This window comes from Larus michahellis, chromosome 4 (genome assembly GCF_964199755.1).
Source record: "Larus michahellis chromosome 4, bLarMic1.1, whole genome shotgun sequence".
Taxonomy (NCBI): domain Eukaryota; kingdom Metazoa; phylum Chordata; class Aves; order Charadriiformes; family Laridae; genus Larus; species Larus michahellis.
In genome coordinates this window covers 11866747-11886341 of record NC_133899.1, presented here as the reverse complement: position 1 = coordinate 11886341, position 19595 = coordinate 11866747, and the positions used below count along the sequence as shown (strand labels likewise).

At 38.3% G+C, this 19595-nt stretch overlaps 1 protein-coding gene and 1 non-coding gene across 2 annotated transcripts; both read left to right on the top strand.

Annotated features, from left to right (window-relative positions):
- The first annotated feature begins 303 nt into the window (after window positions 1–303).
- WDR88 (WD repeat domain 88) lies at window positions 304–17669 on the top strand. Its single transcript, XM_074582963.1, has 11 exons — window positions 304–418; window positions 1039–1149; window positions 4871–4959; window positions 6776–6839; window positions 7323–7461; window positions 8371–8500; window positions 11016–11200; window positions 12604–12686; window positions 14917–14985; window positions 15387–15479; window positions 16854–17669. The coding sequence occupies exons 1-11, from the start codon at window positions 311–313 to the stop codon at window positions 16989–16991; spliced, it is 1209 nt and encodes a 402-aa protein (XP_074439064.1). The 5' UTR covers window positions 304–310; the 3' UTR covers window positions 16992–17669.
- Window positions 17670–19521: 1852 nt separating this feature from the next.
- On the top strand, window positions 19522–19595 carry TRNAT-AGU (transfer RNA threonine (anticodon AGU)). Its single transcript has one exon. It is a non-coding gene; the product is annotated as a tRNA-Thr (tRNA).

Below are 19595 nucleotides of genomic sequence, written 5' to 3'. Positions count from 1 at the left end.
ATGGCAGTGCTCTGATTTAACGTGTTTTTCAGTATCCACAGCGTTGTCACAACTCTTGGTATCAGCAAGGTTACACAATAGCCTCGTGTTGACACAGATCGTGCGCGTTTAAATGCAAAGTCAACAGGAAAACTTGAGTGAGGGAAGGAAAAATAAGAAATTTGGCCTCGAGGTCGCCTCCGTTACCGTAAGGGAAGCAACTGCTTCCGGGTGCTGCTCCCCTCCCCGCCCCGCCCGGGGATCGAACCCGGGGTCCCGTCGGTGGGGCGGTGCAGGACGTAGCGGCCGCGTGAGGGGGCACGCGCGGCCCATGGCGGCGGGGAGGGGCCCATGGCGGTTCCGGGCCCCGCGGCCGCCGCCGGAGCCGTCCCTGGCCCAGGGGCGCTGGGGCGACCGCGATCCGACGGCGCAGGGACGGGCGAGCCTGGCCTCGGCGGGCGGGGAGGGCCGGGGGAGGCCGGGGCTGCGGAAAGCTGGGGGTGGGAGGGGAAGCGCTCTGTCACCTGTGGTTAATGCTGGCGGCAGATGATCTTTTTGTTCGCCCTGGTCACACACAAGCCTGCCGGGCAGCCATCAGCAAACTCCTAAATGACTGAGGAAAAGCCTTCTCAAAACGTCTTTGACAAAATCTGTAACAGTCTTGGCTAAAACGTGTGGTCTAAGAGCTTGATGTGCTGCCCTGCGCTGGGCCAGTCAGGGAAACAAGTCTTTGAAGGACCGGAGACAGACTTCATGAGATTTAAAGATAAATGTTACTTTTCGTGAGAGGAAGAAAAATTGGCAAACCAAAGCAAACCTCCTTCCCCTCCAGAAAAATAAAACTAAAATCCGTATCCGTCAACCTTTTTTTCTCAATGAGGTTTGGTAAACTTGTGCCACGCTAGTACCAAGGAGAGGACGTGAACTGTTCTCGGACAAGTGGAACTTAGAATTTTTATTCAGCTCCGGTTATTGCTCTCATACTCCCCCTCATGGACTAAGCCGCCAAAAATAATTTCAAGGGAAAATATTCCTAAACTTTGCTCTGTTCCTTCGCAGATCCATTTTGAAATTCTGAGAGGACACAGTGATACTGTGAGCTCCTGCCATTTTTGCTTTGAAGACACAAAAATACTTTCGTGCTCTTATGACAGAACAGTGAAGCTCTGGGTATGTTATGAGTGCAACAACAACAAATTAAAAAAATACAGCTGAAATTAAACAAGGAATGTTATACAGGCATGAAGATTGACTTAATCATCAAGGAGCCCTCTGGAGATATTTTACTCAAGTTTGAAAATAGCAGCTGTTAATGTTTTTGCAGTCACAAATAAATAGTAAAACTCCTATTTTATACTTTGAAGATATCTTTGATGTTAAAGGGTGACCCCTTGTAAGCACATTTAGCATACAGTGAATCAGAGCTCTATTTTATTAATATTTTAAAACTGTAAGTTGATACACAAAGCTTACCTTTTTTTCGGCTGAAAGCTCCTTTCTCTGACTTATGTATGTGGCTGTTTGTGGAGAAGTAGAAGTTAGGGATCACGCGGTTGTTATCAGCATGGCCATGGGGTTTTCATACTTGGTGCCTGATTTTTTCCTTTTATTTAAATCTTGATTTGCACCCTTTATTTTCTTGCTCCTCCAAGTTTTGCGTAGTTAGCTCGGCTTTCCCTAAAATTCCAGCCAGCCTGGGCAGAGGGCGGTTGTGGGATGTGAACTGTGGAAGTGTATGGATTCCGGGTGATCACATCTAAATTTAGTCTATAATATAGCTTGGATGCGTGTGGTTATGTGAACCCTTGAATTTCATGGAAGCAAATGACAATGTAGCTGTGCTAAACAGATTGTGGGGACTGGGATCTGGTGTGTATTAAACAGTCGTGTCTTGATTCAAGAATTGGTAATGAGTTGTAGTAATGCCTTAATATGATACGAATACAGATGAAATAATTTTATAAAGGATCTAAAGGGATGGCTGATTACCAGTGCAGTACTAGGTTTCCACCGTAATCTGAACCCTTTTTTGAATGTACTGAAAAAAAGCCAAAAAGCCCAAAAGTGTAGAAGGCCCAGGCAATTTTCAGGTTAGCACCATTATGTTATCCAGGAGCTCTGGATGGCTAGATCCAAGAAATCAGGCAGTGTAGAATGAAAAAAGTCCCAGCTTTCCATGATCAGTTCCAAAATAAACAGACATGTGGAGGTCTTAAGCAAATATTGTAGACAGGAGAAATAAGTATCTCAGTGTGTTAGTCATGATATTTACAGTTTAATAACTCTCAGTTTGACAGTTCCAAACTTTTCTGCTTTGTCTGAACTCAGACCTGGAACTTGTATTTTTCTGTCTTCAGTGAAATGTTATTCAGCTGTCTTACATGTAAGTAAACTGAAATCAAGACCCGAAAATAAGAAGATAATCGATTAATTGTTTTTAAGCCCAGTAGATCCATGAATGTTCTTTTTTCTGTAAAGGCTATGATCTGCCACTTGCCTGAAGTGTGGAAGGGTTAATCTGTCTAAGAAATTTTATCTTTACAATTTTTTATAAGAAAGACTTACTCAGCACTTTTTGAACAATCCTTATTTTTCAGAATCTATTTAAAAGTGTTAGTGCCTGAGTATTGGGAACTTTCTGACAGCAATGTATAGGCAGGATTATGTTCGTTTATTTAGGTAAGGTGAATTTTGTCTGGACAAGCCTGATTTCCTCCTCTGCTGGAACAGCTGAAGCAATTAGAATTCAGGAGAGCACGGAGGACTCGGCCGCGTGGGGCTAGGCCAGCCCTGATGATTTCACTTTGGGGTTCTCTATATTTTTTTTGTATTTTTTTTCCTTGGAAAGAGTAGATATGAAATAATTGAGTGTACTGAGAAAGCATTTGAAGTCCCTCTTGAGAACAGACAGTATCTCACTGACAGTTTGTTTGTTTGGGGTTTTTTGTGTGTGTGGGTGTATGGTTGGACTCAATGATGTCAAAGGTCCTTTCCAACCATGAAGATTCTATGATTGTATGATTAATAGACTAGATAAGTCTAGAAGGGCAGTTGTGACTACAAGGCTTTTTTTGCCTCAGAAAAATAGAACAAGAACATATGGTAACTTTTTGATCTGTTTGGGGTTTTTTTCCCCTTCAGTCTTAGGGACATTCCTAAAGATTGTAATGTCAGTTGTTAGGCCTGTAATGCGTTGACACACATTCAGAAAATAAGTGAAAAAGTGTAAAATAAATTTACTTTCACTCCAGTTTTGTCTGTTACCAAGAGCTGCCAAGTTAGCAGGATCACTCCTTCAGAGGAAAGTCCTTGTCAGGAAGCAACTCTAGATCTGAGATTTGACAGTTGATGTTAAAAAGGAGAGGAGTAGTCAGGGGTGCAAGATTTTATTTTCATATTTAAGACAAATAAAAGAACACACACACCATGAAGGGAGTTTATGTTGCCTGCTTCCAGACTGATTCTGAAACCTCTTGGTACTTAGGCAAACAAAAATGTAATAGAAATAATTGCGTTAATTGTGGAAATAAAAGATTATTTACCTAGATAACCGTATGATAACTGATCCTCTGATACTTTTGATCTGTGAGTTACTCTGCATGTCAGCAGTCCTCCTGGGGGTTTTTTGTTTTGATGTTCACAGTTGGGCACCATGATCCATTTGTAAAACTTGATTCATATTTTTATTTGTATTACTAAAGAACTTCAAGGCTTTACTCATGGGTTAGGACTGCACTATGCTTTGAGCGTTACACACATATGACAAAAATATAGTCCCTTCCTGAAATCACTTAAAACTCTGTGTAACAGACTAAGTAGATAGATAGAAGCTGATAGAGAAATACAATAGTCTGAAGTTGCACCAGGGGAGGTTTAGATTGAATATTAGAAAAAATTTCTTGACTGAAAGGGTATTCAAGCATTGGAACAGGTTGCCCGGGGAAGTGGTGGAGTCACCATCCCTGGAGGTATTTAAAAGATGGGTAGATGTGGCACGTGGTGACATGGTTTAGTGGTGGTTTTGTCTGTGCTAGGTTAACAGTTGGACTTGATGATCTTAAGGGACTTTTCCAACCTAAACGATTCTATGATAAGCCAGTAATGCAGTATGGCTCATCATCTCAGCACTGCAGCAATCTGCTGTTGTAGGAGTCACAAAACAGGCATTTACGTGGGATTTTGTATTACAAGAAAGATTTCCAGTTATTTATAGGTGACTCCTTCAAAACACGAAGGACAGCAAAGGGGAACTCAAAAATTTTGAAAATGTAACAACTGAGTGACAAAGGCTGGCATCAAATGTGGGGCAGAAGGGAGATAATGTCTGGAATAAATCACAGAGCTTTATATTTGAAGACAAGAGGCTTGTATTTGTGACTGAGAACGAGGAATCAGTGAAGGAACACAGACAATGACATTATGTGGACACTAGAGGGAAATCTGTGGAAAAGCACTGCACATGGGGAGAGTGCATTTGTGAAAAAAATGGTGTTGCAGTCATTGATACGGGGATGGCAGGCCTTGAGAGCATGAGTTTTAACAATGTGAATGAAAATGGGAAGCTATATATTTGGTTATGAAGACACACTTGCCAGGATTTAGGTATCGGCGTGGATGTGAGAGTCTAAGGGGAACTCTTTTCAAGAAATTTCTGGTGAAAACTATTGTGATGGGAAGGAGATAAATACAAGTCTGGGTACGACAGATGAAGAACTGTGTTTCAGTCAGTCTTGAAAAGAAGGAATAGAGAGTCTGAGATTGTAAGAGTAACTAAAGCAAGACTAACTTTACTGATTTCACAAGTTTTGTTTTCCCTTATTTTGTGATGCTTTGTATTTTTTTACAATTTAGCAAAGCACTTCTTAATCAAACTCATTTGGATTTATTCAAGGATGTTGATAGAGGTTTTCCTATTCAAGTTTTTGAAGAAGAACACACCGCCCCAATTTCTGAGTGCAACTTGACTCCTGATGACAGAAGGTGACCATTTTCTATCTTAATTTATTAAAAAAAGCGATGGTTTTGTGATTTCAAGGTTCAATTTCAGTGCACGTGGAAACAGTACAAATAAGTTACTTTTTCAATCCTTCCTATGGTTTCCTAACTTGGCAAACTACTTTTGTGCTGCATAGTAAGTCGTTCTGTTATAATTTTCTCTTACATCTCCCTTCCCCCATACACTGCTACTTTTCCACTCTCCATCCTTGCACTCATTTATGCTGTCCATACTCTGCTAGCAGACCGTTTACTGCCAGACTCCTTCATCCACATGAACTACCATAAATCTCACCGTGTTCTGATCTACAGTTTGCACAGGAGCTCTTAAATCTTTAATGCTTTGCATACGATGTCTGCTGAATTAAACACGAATCTCTTTATTGTCTAAATTGAGTGTTGGAATAGTCTAATAGATTATGGCGTCTTTTACCGCAAAGGACTTGTCTAATACTGTTCTTGAGTTATATGGTGCTGGAAGTCTATCTATCTTTGCCAAATGTTCTGAAGGGGATATATAAATATATATGACTTGTATAAAAGAACAACATGGAATTAGGCAAGGTTCGCGGGTTCTTTCTGTCAGTGAGATTTATACCTTCATAAAGGATCTCTTCTGTCTGTATTGTTTATTAATATTCTATAGCCTTTCCATTAAGCCTGTCTTGTCAATTAAAGAAGAAATGCATCCTAAGCCAGTGTCAATCTGTGGACATAGTAATTAAAACAACTGCAGCATATATTAACATTCAGTTAAGTAGGTCATGCAGTGCCTCTAGGGGTACTGTTCCTGGCATATTTTATCATTAGGTCATAGTTCAAGTAATTTTTTATCAAACTGTAGAGTTGACAGATTAGTTTTTTTATCACTGGATAGTACACATACTACGCTCCCTATGGCAATTCTGTATATTCTTGAAAATCGCTAAATAGCAAGTAAAATGCCATTGTATATGGCCCTGGAAACCACTTTCCAATCAAAAATGCTACCAGTTCAGAAACTTCATGTGGTCTTTTGCATTACGTGTTTCTGTTTAGGAGCAGAGATTGTTTTGGTTGCAGGAAGTATACACATACGGGGAAAATAAAAATATTTTAATAATATAATTGTATTTTTAGTTGTTAGGATATGAATGCATTGAGTTTCTTAGGCAAAATGCATAAAAGTGACAGTTTATGAACTTCATCAAAATAAAAAGTCGAAATAGTGCTAAAAATATTTGTCATATCTAGTGACTTTCAATATAAATATTACTTTAGATATACAGGAATATTTTAATAAAACTATGTGAGGGAAAACTATTTGACTTCCCATTTCATGGAAACCTGCCAGTTTTAGTAAACTTTATTGAATAGCTTTGTTGTCTAATGTGGCTTTGTGTTTGTGCAGAGCCGTGTTTGTGGTAGAGGGTTACCCAGCAACATAACCACTGAAAATCCAAAAAACCCTACTGACAAGAACACTTCACATTCATTAAAGAAAAGACATGATAATGGCTTTAAAATTATTCTAACGTTAGAAATGATTAAATATATTGTAATGGATGAAATTAAATTGAGTTGACTGCTTGCACTGAAAATTACACATGTGACATTTTTATTATTAGTTTCTGTCTGAAATATAAATAATCCTCTTTTCAGCTAAGCTATGCAATAATTTTTGCTGTGGACCCTAAATATCTATTTTAAATTAGTGGGGGGGAGGATGTCAAATCATTGACAGAATTAAATGTTGTCATTAAATGTTGTCATTCTTTTAAGTGAAAACATTGATTGCTGTTTTCATTAACATCATTTTTAGAGTGGTAACATCATCATATGATAACACTGTCAAGGCTTGGGATATGGAAACAGGAAAAATGCTTGTATGTATCCTTTTGAATGCATCTTGCAGAAGGTACAACTGTAAAATTCAGATTTATTGCTTTGTTATTGAAAAATAAGAAAACAAAACATTCTTTCGTAGGACAATACAATATACTTAGGGTTGGTAGGCTTGATTTTTAGTTCTAGTTTTGGTACTGATAATTGCTTGATCTTGGATAAGTCTCTTGATGAACATTTCTCAGTTATTTCACGTACAAATAGGTATGATAATAATATCCTGTCTCAGAAGATACATTTAAGATTGATTAAATTATCATTTTAGGATTTGAGCAGGGTGGCTTTGTCTGATTTTAAATTTATTGCTAATGCAAAAATAGAAAAATTGGATATAAAGACATCTATCAGCTTTCACCAATCAAAATTCAGTAATATCTGAATCTGCTTACAGGTTATAGAAAGTCTGCTGTAAAACTGTCTCTGACCCTCAAGCATGTTTCTAAAACCTTCTGTTTTCTCTTTAGTGGACAGTAGAACATGAAGGCATTGTAACGTCATGTAATATTTCTTGTGATGGTAGATATGTGATATCTGGTTCAGACAAAGAAAATACCATATATGTTTTTGATGCAGAAAGTGCAACAGTAGTGTCACGTATCCAAGGTAAGATTTATCACTTTTACATCTTGTTTATGCAGCTTTTATTTTTTTTTATTTCTTATGAAAAATTGAGAAAATGAATTAATTCAGTTCAAATATCCTTACTTCGGAAAGGCAAAAGAAAGTTATCTGTAAGACATTAAATCCAGTATTTCTTAGAATAGGTTTATAAAAAGGAGATAATGGGCCAAAATTAGACCAACGGTGATTCTTTTTTGAAACATACTTTCCCTTTGAAGGTAATTTCACTAGTGAGACCTCAGTCCCAGGAAGCTTCCAATCGGGACTGCAGGTCAGGGAGTTTGCCGTTCCTGCAGAATCAGCTTCTAAATATATGAGCAGTCTTACAAATGTTAAATTAGCCTATGCTTAACGTGCTCCTGTGAATCAGAGCCTGGTGGTAAAATCATTTGCATTTAAAAATAAAAAGTGCAACAAATGGATTGAAATAGCTTCATTAGAACTGCTTCTGTTAGGTGACACTATCAGGACATATTTTGTTTACATTATTTTAATGTAGCTATTTGCATTCTTAAAGAATAATTACCTGCTTAAGTGCTCCCTAAGAGTCTGAGCAGTTAACTGTCATTGGCATTATGGGGCCACACTTCCAGATTTATTTGCAGGAATGGAGCAGAGAAATAAGTTACTACAGGGCAGCATGTGGATTTACATTAACTGAATGTTGAGCACCTGGGTACAGGTTCGTATTTCATACTGTCTGCACTAACGATGAGGCCTTCCTTTCGCTGAGAGCTGTCCTAGCCACTGAAACAGCAATTTGGAAATGACAGCGTTTTGGAAACTGATGTGTAGATCTTATGGGTAATTCTGCCTTTCAGACCTGTGTTCTGAGATCCAGATGTAATTATTCAAAATAACTAATAGTCTCACTTGGTGCTTTTTGGGTAGGTCATCACAAAAGTACAATCACAAGATGTTGTTTTCACCCTGATAACCAAAGAGTGACTTCAGTATCGTACGATAAGACCATAAAGCTATGGGATATGACAACACGATCCACCTCGATTACAATTAATGAGTAAGAAACAATACTATAGTTAATTATGCATGGCATTATTTGTTTCTTTTACAATTACCAGTGAAATTTATGCTAAGATTTGTACTAGAGAAAATGAACAATAATTGTTGAACTTAATAAAGTAATATGCAAGCAAATGACACATATAGAAAGTGTGAATAAAATGTTCTACTCGAACTTCCTGCTGCAAATAATTGAAAAATAGTATTTTGATGACTGTAAGCATTTCTAGTAATATTTTTTTTAGAGCTTCTAGGTTCTTGGGTATACACAGAGGCAGAAGATAGCATATGCGATATGGTACTGCAGTGTAAACTTCACATTGTCATTTCTACTAATTAGTAAAAATGTGCAATCATTGATGAACGAGGAGATAAAATATTTATAATAGTGAAGTCTTTAAAAACATTATGGAGTGAAGCAAAAATAATACAGAGGAAAAGGAGAAAATATATCTAGATGTTGGGAACTGATAATTAATCAAGAGTTCTTACAGAATATTTTGTGATAATTAGGCTTTGCACTGCAACCAGATCATAAAATTCATGGGCCTCACAGCAACCTCAGGATGATCCGCTCTGCTTCTCGTGAGCTCCAGAGGAGACCTCACAGGCTTCCAAACCATCTGTTCCGATGCCTCACTGTGGTGATCATTAGAAAGGTTTTCCTAAGGTGGACTATTTTGGCTGCAGCTTAAGCTCACATGTTTCTGTTTAGATCCACTGCAGACATGGAGATCATATTATTCCCTTGTTTTCTTCTACGTTTTTGTATATATCCAAGAACTTCTATTATATCTGTCAAGTCATCTTTTCAGTAGATTAAACTATCCTTATTAATTTAGTATTTAGTTATTATTTCCTATTTTACTGACCATTCTTGTTGCTGATCTCCGAGATCTTTCCAACTGGCCCACATTCTGCTTGAATTTTATGGCCCTGAAATGTAAACAGTATTCCTTCTAACTGGAAAAAAATGGAAATTTATTAATATTACATCCTTCTCTGTGGATGTGCCTCTGTTCATACATCCTGGGATGAGATCTACTCTTTTTTTGACAGCGTGATGGTGAAGAGGAGTCAATATTTGTTGCATCCTTTTTTTGCAGAACTGTGATGTAGTCCATTGTTCCCACCCCTTATCTGTGCAGCTGATTATTTCTACGTTACTACAGAATGTCAGACTTGACAAAATTGACCTGATCAGGCAGCACGCCTGTTAGATAATTGATTAAAGACTCTTGTAAACTGCAGTGACGACAGCATTGTTTCCTATAGAGACTATTAACCCTTTTAGTTTCTTGATAATTTCTTCAATTTGTGAAGATAATTTTGAAATTTAATCTTCTCCCTTGTATAACTTTGGCTTCATTTCATAGCTATACTCTTTATCTTATTATCTATATTGTTAATGGAAGCATGAAACAGGACTGGATTCAGGACAGATGCTGTGAACCCCAGCTCAATATGTACTTTCATTTTCACAGTGAACCAGTTATGGCCGTTCTCCGAGTACAGAGGTGTTTTTTCCAGATCATTTTTCCTTATATGCTTTTGGAGAAGGTTGTGCCCGGTGCCAGAAGCCTGGCTCGGTATGATCTCCTGAGCTTTCACGTGCTAAACTCTTATATCTCTCGCTAAAGTCTGTAATACCGTAAAAACATTATGTCAATTTAGGATATTGTTATCATTTTAAGAAGGAAGTATGCAACAATAGACATGTCCAATCAGCCATTAAAAATATCAGTGTCTTTAAATAAACTCAACCAATTTAGCTTTGAATTCTTAAAACAATAATCAGAGAGAGAGTCTGCCTTTAAACACTGTAATAAAATTTTCTTTGAGGGATTAGGAATTACTTTGGATGGGAAATTCAATCTGGAAGATTGTATTGTTGCTTCTAAATTGCAGTGACTACAGCATTGTTTCCTGTAAGAGATGCTCATAATCCTTTCCTCGCTGCAGATTTCAGGAAGCACTAGAGTCCTCGCCCAGTTCTGGAATGTCCAGATTTCTTATCTGATGGGTATCGCTGCTTTCAAAACTGGACTTTAATATAGAATTGTTTAATTTTTTCCTCTTAATGTTTAAGTTGAAACTTACATGCTGAGATGGATGCATGGGATTTATTTAATGAAAAATGGATGGCTTTTTTGGTAACTTGCTTTTAGTAAAATGTGGTTGTATTTTAGCTGCTGAACACTTTCTTGTTAAGCTGCACTCAACAACAACAACAACAAAAAAAGCTGGTCACTTGTCACTTAACAGCTGGGGTTCAGTCCTGCAAAATGACCCAAACCAATAAGGGGTTTAAGCCCCTGCTGCTGCTGGCTGTGAGGTTGTGTCCAGAGATTTCACAGAACTGTTCATGTGGTTAAAATTCAGAACGTGCTGATGGTGCTTTACTGGATGGCGACAGGTTGCTCAATGTTGCAGGAGGCTCTTTGGGAGATTTTTGTAATGGTTACCAAAAAAAAAAAAGCTTGCTCTTCCTGTGTTTTTCATCTGTGTTTCAGGGGACACAGCAACGCTATCTCAGATTGCTGCTTTACCTCTGATGGTCATTACTTGTGCACAGCATCCTGGGACAGAAGCTTAAAAATATGGGACATAAAGACAGGAGAATTTCAGTGTCATGAACCCATTTCCTTGAGCCAAGGACACGAGGGTTCTGTTAGTTCCTGCCTTTTTAGCCAAGATGGTGAGTTATCTTAATACGAGTGCATGATGTATCTCAATAGCTATGTATAGGACATCTCAGATGAGCCACAAGTGACCACTCTAATCATGTAGGTAACCAATTCATCATTTCCAAGATAACATGTTTAATTATGAGAAACTGATGTCCATATAAATAAGTAAATTAAAGTTGATGGTCTGTGTTCTGTCTTAACCAGGCAACTGGAACACTTGTTTAATTGATATACCCATCAAGAGATACAATAAAAAGACCGTAAGGGAATAAAAGCACAATACAATATGATGTTAGAAGATTAATTTAGCACTTGTGGATATTCTCCTAACATTATTTAGTTGAAAAAACATGTTCAGTAAATACTGTACTGATCTGTAATAATTAGGAAGATGTGTATCTCTGTGCTAGTATCCCCAAAAGTAATGTTACTTCACAGCCCAAACACCATATGGTAGTAATGTACTTCTGGAGAACTTTGTGGATGTTCTCAGCTACACCGATGGGCACGCAAACTACCATGTTCAAAGTAGATGATATTTATGAGTTTAGAGCAAGACAATTTGGCACCTAGAACTTGATGTCTCCTTAATGCTTGGATGAATAGGAGGAGAACAGGAGGAAGAAACAGACTCTCCAGTTTACCTACATCTGAGTGGAGGGAGTGGGGAGCTATTTCTTACTGCCCTAGTTCAATGACTTTTCACGAGATCATAGACAACTCCTAGTGCCCCCACAACATGAAATTAGTGTTACTGCAAACTCCTGCTGCACTGAATCAGCTTCTCTTCACTTGGATGGACTAATACGAATTTCTGTACATTGTGATCTAATTGGCTGTTTTCTCTTGCAACTTCACATCTGAATACGCCAGTAGAGATGACTCCTGAACTGCTGACAGCGGGTTAATCTGCAGTCGTACCCAAACTGCCTTCTGTGTTAGGCAACTCAGTAAATAAATAAATAGCAGCTCTGGAGAAAAATGTACCTGTGGCTTGAAGACATGCAAATGCAGACAGGCCTATGAATATTGGAATCTGAAAGCATGCTTTCCACATGAAACTCTACTTTTTGTTTTTATTCACAGCTGACCTAACAATTCTAAAAGTATTTTCTATATTTTCATTTTTAAACAAGGTATCTCCTTAATTTTCTAAGTCAACAAAATTTTCATGTATGTTTTTTTTTTCTACTCAGTTGTGTGTTTGCTAAATTTATGTATAAATATTTAAAAAATTAAGAACATTAACAAATAGCCAAAAGGAACTTCTGTGATCTTGTTAAGGCATGACTAATAGCTCATTGTTATATTTTTTTTTTATAAAGTGTGACTCACTGCTAGAAGGGGCCTGTCTTATTAGTCTGTATGACAAAGCAAAGATAAAATATAGTGTTCTGATTTTATATTTCAGCATCACTTGTTGTGTCTGGCGGATATGACAAAACTATAGCTATATGGGATACAGAAGCAGGCTGTAAAAAGCTAAGCTTAAAGGTACCAAGCTCTTATTTGGTCACTAGTTTGATGAGAAGGTGTAAAATGTATTGCTGATTTAAAAGCATTGTATATTTCATTATCTTACAAATACTCTTGCCCGTCCTTTTTAGATACAGGCAGGAATATATCCCTAATTTGTGTGATTTAATTTCATAGAGCAGTATATTCTTACACAATTAGCTACAAAGATATTACCTTTGTCAAGTCAGTTGTTAATAAGCTATTGCATTTCTCTTTTTATGAACAACTCATTTAAGGATTATATTGAATGGAGTTGTACCTGCGTTTTGGGAGAGAGTTTCTTCCAGCAAGTAACAAGAGCCTGGCTAGTGCATATATTCATTTTGAAATGCCACGCTCTTCTGTATATCTGTATGTTTACATCCTTGCTTATGTCCACAGAAAACAGTACATGTAAAAAGGAAACATTAAAAAAAATAATATGTAAATATCGGTGTTGAGGTTATCAAGCTGAGCTCAGTCCCTAGGTTACATAGTTTACATTACTGCTTATAGTGACGGGGAAGTGGTTCACCATGTTACAGTACTTTTTAGCATGGACAATTCTGTAAATGAGGTGGCTATTTAGTATTCAGCTATCCCTGCTTAGAGCTAGGACTCCTCTCTTCTTCCATAGCCATGGTAATACTATCGAAATTTGACGCAGTAAGTAATTCCTGCATAAAATCAAAAAAAAGTCCAATGCTCATTAGGTTGGGGTTTTTTTGTGCCATCATGACTTTATTTTTTGCAAACATACCTTCATTGGTTTCTTATTTTAGTGGAAACAATCCACAAGACTTGAACTAATGATGAGACGTGGGTCAAGAAAAGGATTAACAGTATTCATAAAGCTATGTGCATGCATTTTGCAAATACTAATTTCACAGAAGTCAAGCAATGTCACAGTTCAGATTTGCAAGCTTGGCTCTCTCCTATCTTATGAAAATATGATTTTAATGGACTTTGTTTTTTTCCTTACACTATTCCAGGCTTAGTTAAAACACTCATGAACAAACCCACTTGGAAGATCTCAGGAAACCTCATGAACAAACCCACTTTCCTTCCAAACCTTGGGCTTAAAAATAGCTTTCAACTGCTGTTGCGTTCAAGGTAGCATATTCATACAGGAGAGCTCATAAGCCTGTGCCTCTCACCCATTACCCTAAATTAAGCTTACCTGCCCTCCAGAATTGGAACTGTCCTGATTAAACCTTTTAAGCACTAAGAGTACACATTCTTCACCTGCATCGGGGCTTTACGTAATACAGCTACTGCAGATTTCCCAGCTCACAGTAATCACTGTAACTGACTGTCTCCCATAAAAAAAGAAGGCATCTGTTTAAATGCTAATATCTTGGTAACTATGGAGAATTCCAGCTTAGTATCCATGCCTTGGTATAATTATATTCCGGGCTCATAACTCAATCTAAAAACACGTTTTAAAGATTCTGCTATAAATCCCACATTTTATGTATGCACGTTTGACGACTATTCTGTGCTGGAAAAATATACGTTAATCTTTCTATTGTATTTCTCAGGTGTGGCATTTGTCTATCAAAATGTCACCGTGCCTTCCTAAACTCTAGGAATTTCATCTGTTAATACCATTCCTGTTTGAATAACGTCCCTAGTTGGAATGAATAAATAATTAATTTTAGATTTTAGCCTGTTTCTATTCTCATGCCAACTCAATGCTGTTAGCCTCAAATCAGCGGTGCTGTCGGAAGGAGGATATCGGCTACAGCTGCTTGGCTTGGCCTGCTCTCAGAACTGGCTTCCTTCCGTAAAATGGGGGGAAGCTGCTGTCTGTTCCCACTGCTCTTCCTCCATTATCGTGTGATAAACAGCCTCAATACTTTTTTAGGTAATGAGTATTAGAAGTCAAATCGCCCTTTACAATTCTTTATTCAACTGTTATACAAAAATAGAAAGGACCTGTGCTTAAATGTAGCTCAAACCTATAACTGTGTAGCTGTTGTTCTCCTGAGTGCTACAGCTGGTGGTTTGGCAACCAGAGATCATAACAGCTACTCTTTTCAGGTTTATGTAGGAAAGTATGAACGTCACAGTAACATTTTTTCCTTGACTGGACGTGAGGTAATCTAGATAAGAGTTTTCTCACTGCATTTCAAAATGGATTTATGGTACAAATAGTCTTTTTATTATAATAAAAATAATAAAGTGTTTTTTCCTTGTGTTATAGTTAAATTTTACTTTACCATAGGGTCATTGGGACTGGGTGACAGATGTCGCGATTAGCAAAAACAAGAAATGGATTCTTTCAGCCTCAAAGGTAATCACTAATTCCTCGTGTGGTTTCAGGAGCTGGCTTATAAATAGATGTGAAGATTTCCTCCCTTGTTTTCAGCTTCTTTTTTTGATGAAATTTAACAGTGGTGAAGTTGTTCATGAAAGTGATAAGTTGTAATCAGTATTTACCTCAAGTAATTACAGAAAATCTGTAAAAGAATTTGATAAGTATGTTTATTTTTGGTTATTTTAAAACGTGCAGGCAGTTTTAAGATTGCTAAAGGTTGTTTCCAAAGACATGATATTTAAATGTGAGAGAGTGTTGCTCTCATATTTGAGAGGGTTCATCTGATGAGATGAGTTTTCATCCTTATGGAAATGATTATGTAAATCACTCTTTTGGTAATATGCAAATACCTCAAAATAATTGCATCTTTTTCTCAGGATTCTACTTTGAGATTGTGGAATATTGAAAAGATGGATCATATTTCTTCAGTGACAGAAAGCAGAAAAGCAAGAGGCTCAAAAATTGCTCAGGTTCTATCACTTTATTTTTTAACCACACCTCATACTTTATTCAGAAAGAAAATCTGAATGTTAAAGGGAAGCTGTCAGATTTCTAGGCTGAGAACACAAACTCATCATGTTTGTTCTCTATTTGCCAAGATTGTCAAATCCTTTTTTGGGACTGGGATGTAGTAATAACACTTCTTTTTTAAATTTATTTTGGTAGGGACACCCGTTTTCATATACAGGTGCATTTTTGTTTTTGGAAAGCAGCCACATATGTGTACTTCTGAAAACAAACTTATTTTGGTTTTCTACACCTGGTGCTTGCGCAGAGTAATTGGCTGCTTATATAGAAGTATTACTAAATCAAGGCAGTTAATATTCATGTGCTCCTGGACATAAATCAGTTTATACGAATTCTGAGGAGTGTCTTTTTAAAGTTGCGTGTATTCTGTCTTCTAAAACAGGAATTACAAATAGATATTAGGAAAGAAGAACATTAACAAGCTTGATGCCACTGAAACATGCTTTTTATTGCAGTCTCTCAATTGGTTTTGGTAGTGGATTTGCAAGGTCTTGTGTGTATTTTTCCCCTTGTCAATAACCATTAAGTGAAATGGCACGAAAAAGAACTTTTTTATTATTTCTATAATATTTTAATGAGAAATTCTTGATGAACAGGAGGTACTCTAAAGCAGCGTATAGCTTTTTAAGCTTTTAAGTAAGTTTCGTAAATGTACCAGCAGTGAAAATGTGTACATTCCTAAGAGTATTGATTAACAGAAATTTGAGAATAAAATTGGTACAGGAAAGGATCTTTTTCGTGCATTTTAGCAATACTTAAAGCATACCAAACAACTAGAAAAATGTCTCATTTTTTGTAAATAGTTTCCCAATTAGCAAACTGGGAATCAATGTTATGGTGACTCTGATAGAAGTGGGTTAAACTTCCTGAGTATGTGTGTTGTCAGCAGAAAAACTTCGTACTTACTAAAGTGGGTTCATAGTTAATCTAAAATTATTGTTATGTATCAATTTTCCTTTCTTTTTTTTTTTTTTTACTTTTTCTTTATACATTTCTCCGTTAGTCAGATAACAGTCAGGTTAAAAAAAAGTAAACAAAAAAAGCCCCAAACCACCTAGTGATTATCACCCAGACAGAACAGCTAACAGCTGAAAAAAAATAAAATTGGAGTTCACATACAATATAGTTTTATTCAGGAGAAAACCTCCAAACCATTCTTCCCAGGAACGAGTTTTGAGCAGCACTATCTGTGTCAAGTTTACGACAGCTATATGCACTCGGTGCGTCTCAAAAATCAGGCCGATATATGTGTACATATATATCTCTCTGACACAGATGATTAACTGAAATGCCATTTTTTGTTATATTTACACCAGTGTGAAGAATGTGAAAAACCATTCTTATGCCTGCAGCGTAGTGACTCTGAAGTGATATCCAGGTGTGCGTTCTGCCGCCTGTCTTCTCCAGTGAGACAGACTTTGCCGATGCCACCTTCTGTTTCTCCTGATCTTTAAATTAATCTAGCAGTTTTGGAATGTTAACACATTTAAGAGTAAATGGAGTGTCTGTACATCTTTATGTAATACACATATAAAGCCAAGACTTTCCTCTAACGTTGCTCTACCATAGTATTCTGCATGACGAATAATAAAATACATCGTACTAATCCATTAAATAGCTGTGATGTATTGGGTAAAGAATAAAATCCCCAGCAGCAGAAATCTTATTTATGCTGTACCGTACTAGAGAATAGAATGACTGACTTGTCCTCTGGGAAATTTTAAACAATTTTAAATGAATACACTAGTTCCAAGTTCAATTTACTGAAGAAAATATGTGAATTATTGACAGGTTTCCTTCTGTTCTTTAGATAAACCATTCTTCTTTACCATGGCAAGCAAAGAATCTTTGCTGTCAGTGGACATCAGAAAGAGTTTTTTGAATAAGTCCGTGAACTTTTTTCTGACTTTATGCCATACCCCTTAAAAAAATTCTGTAAAGGAGCTTTCAGGCACTGAGAGAAAGTTGTGGCTCGTGTCTGACACGGTGCAGCACAAATGAGTTCCCTGTAATAAAGGCTCCCTCCAGCAGGAGCCTGGTATTTTGTCTGCCCTTTCTTAGGAGCAGCCCTGAGAGGATTACAGCTATTCAGTATATGTAAGAATGTCAATTAATAAAAGATTAAGTGTTTCAAAATGTTTGGAAGCCTTTTTCCTAAAAATAGTGTTTTCAACCTTTTCAACATTTCTTTCTAAAAGGAACTTAAAAGCGGGGAAAATAGTTGGAACTGGGCATGTGACAGCCTGGAATGCAGTCAAGCTGTGGAATACAAAGAAATCTAAGTAGGTAGATTTTTTCCCCTTGTTTATATTATGTGAATTACGTAGCAACAATTACACGTGAATCCAAGATTAAATGAAAAATATTTCTAGGGAATAGAATTTTTTTTTACAGATTTATGGCTTTGAATAGTATTAGATGATAAATCATATTATTTTCCAGCATTCTTTTCCCCTCTTTACTCCTTAATTAAATATTATTGTTTTGTTACAGGGGCTAAGAGAAAATGCTGTGTCTATGCTCCTCATGTTTGTTTTTTTTAAAAAAACAGATCATATAAAATAATGCGTGTTTTACAGTTGAATTAATTTGGCTTTAATCTAGTTAGTAATACTGCACCAATTTCTGTATGTTAGAAAAGATTAGTCCTAGAATAATTAATGTTATATTAGAGTTGAAAGTGTTCTTTGTTTCTTTCTTTACTGTGTTCATGTGGAAAAATCAAAGCTGCGGTTTTTTGCCCTGAAACAGGAAAAATAGCGGTTGCTCTATAGAGGCTTGGTTCATTTGGCATTAGTAATGTGAATAGGTTGGAAATTTTCTTTTGAATGAATCCTCTTTCTGTTTCCCAAATTGAGGGGGAAAAAAAAAAAAAGAGGAGAAATGAGTTCTTACATTCTGGTTTTAGTAAGATCAGTAAGTTTTATTACTGTTTTCTGTCCATTGCTGTCCCCTGTTTGGTGTTGGTGCCACGCAAGTTAGTGTGACCTTGGCCCGCGCGGGTCTCGCCTGCACCCTCGGCTCGTGTTTGCAGCGCAGGGTTTGTGGAGAATGTGGCAATTGCAGACAATTAATAAGATGGAGATTTATCTGCATTTTTTCTGGCTCTTGTACCCCTACAGTTGGACTGATTCACTCAGTCCCCGCCCCAGCCTGAGGAGAAAGGTGTCAGGCTGTTGCAGACCAGGTCGGTGCCCTCCGGAGGAGTTACTAGGGGATGACATCTATAGTGTGGCTGTAAACATGCCTCGGATGCCTGTGAAGTGGCCACGGCAGGCCCTGTGCCGTGCAGGCTGCGCTGTGGCCGCAGGCTGGACGCAGGTGGGCTGGCGCCATGGTCCTGTCCCACACCCCGGTTGTGGGCCGAGCTCCGCGGGGGCCCGTGGCCCATTCCGAGGGGCCACCATGGTGGTGCCAGCCCCGCAGGGAGCTCCGACGGCTCTCTGCCCACATCCTCTTGTCGTTTAGCATGTAGGGACACGCGTGTCTGCCCAGGCAGTGACACCGCTCTGGTGTGACGCGTGTGCACACATCATAAAGCACATACGCACTGCGTGCATGTGCACACCATATGTTAAATTTTTGCATCATTGTAGATGATTGGGGCACATAATTGAGGCCTGATCCTCCCTTGGCATTTTCTGCCGTGAGCCCTGGGCAATCGAGGCGCTGTGGGATAAGGCAGCACCGGAGCCTAACTGTAAGCTTTCTCACCTAAGTATATTTTTGCAACGCTGACATTTATGTGTTTTCCTTCAGTCTCTACACGTGCGGTGCAAGCAAACGCCAGCCCGTACCGCCGCCCACAGCACCGCGCCTGGCGGAGCCCTGCCTTTCCCCTGGGCCGCGGGTGACGCCCGCCCCGCTGAGCCTCGGCCGGAGCCGCTGACCGCTCCCGGCGGGGCCCGGTGGCTGTGGGGCGTGGCGGGGCCGGCAGGGGTCGGAACGCTCTATTGGGTCGCGCGGAGGCTGAGCCCATCGCCCGGCGCCGTGGCTTAGTTGGTTAAAGCGCCTGTCTAGTAAACAGGAGATCCTGGGTTCGAATCCCAGCGGTGCCT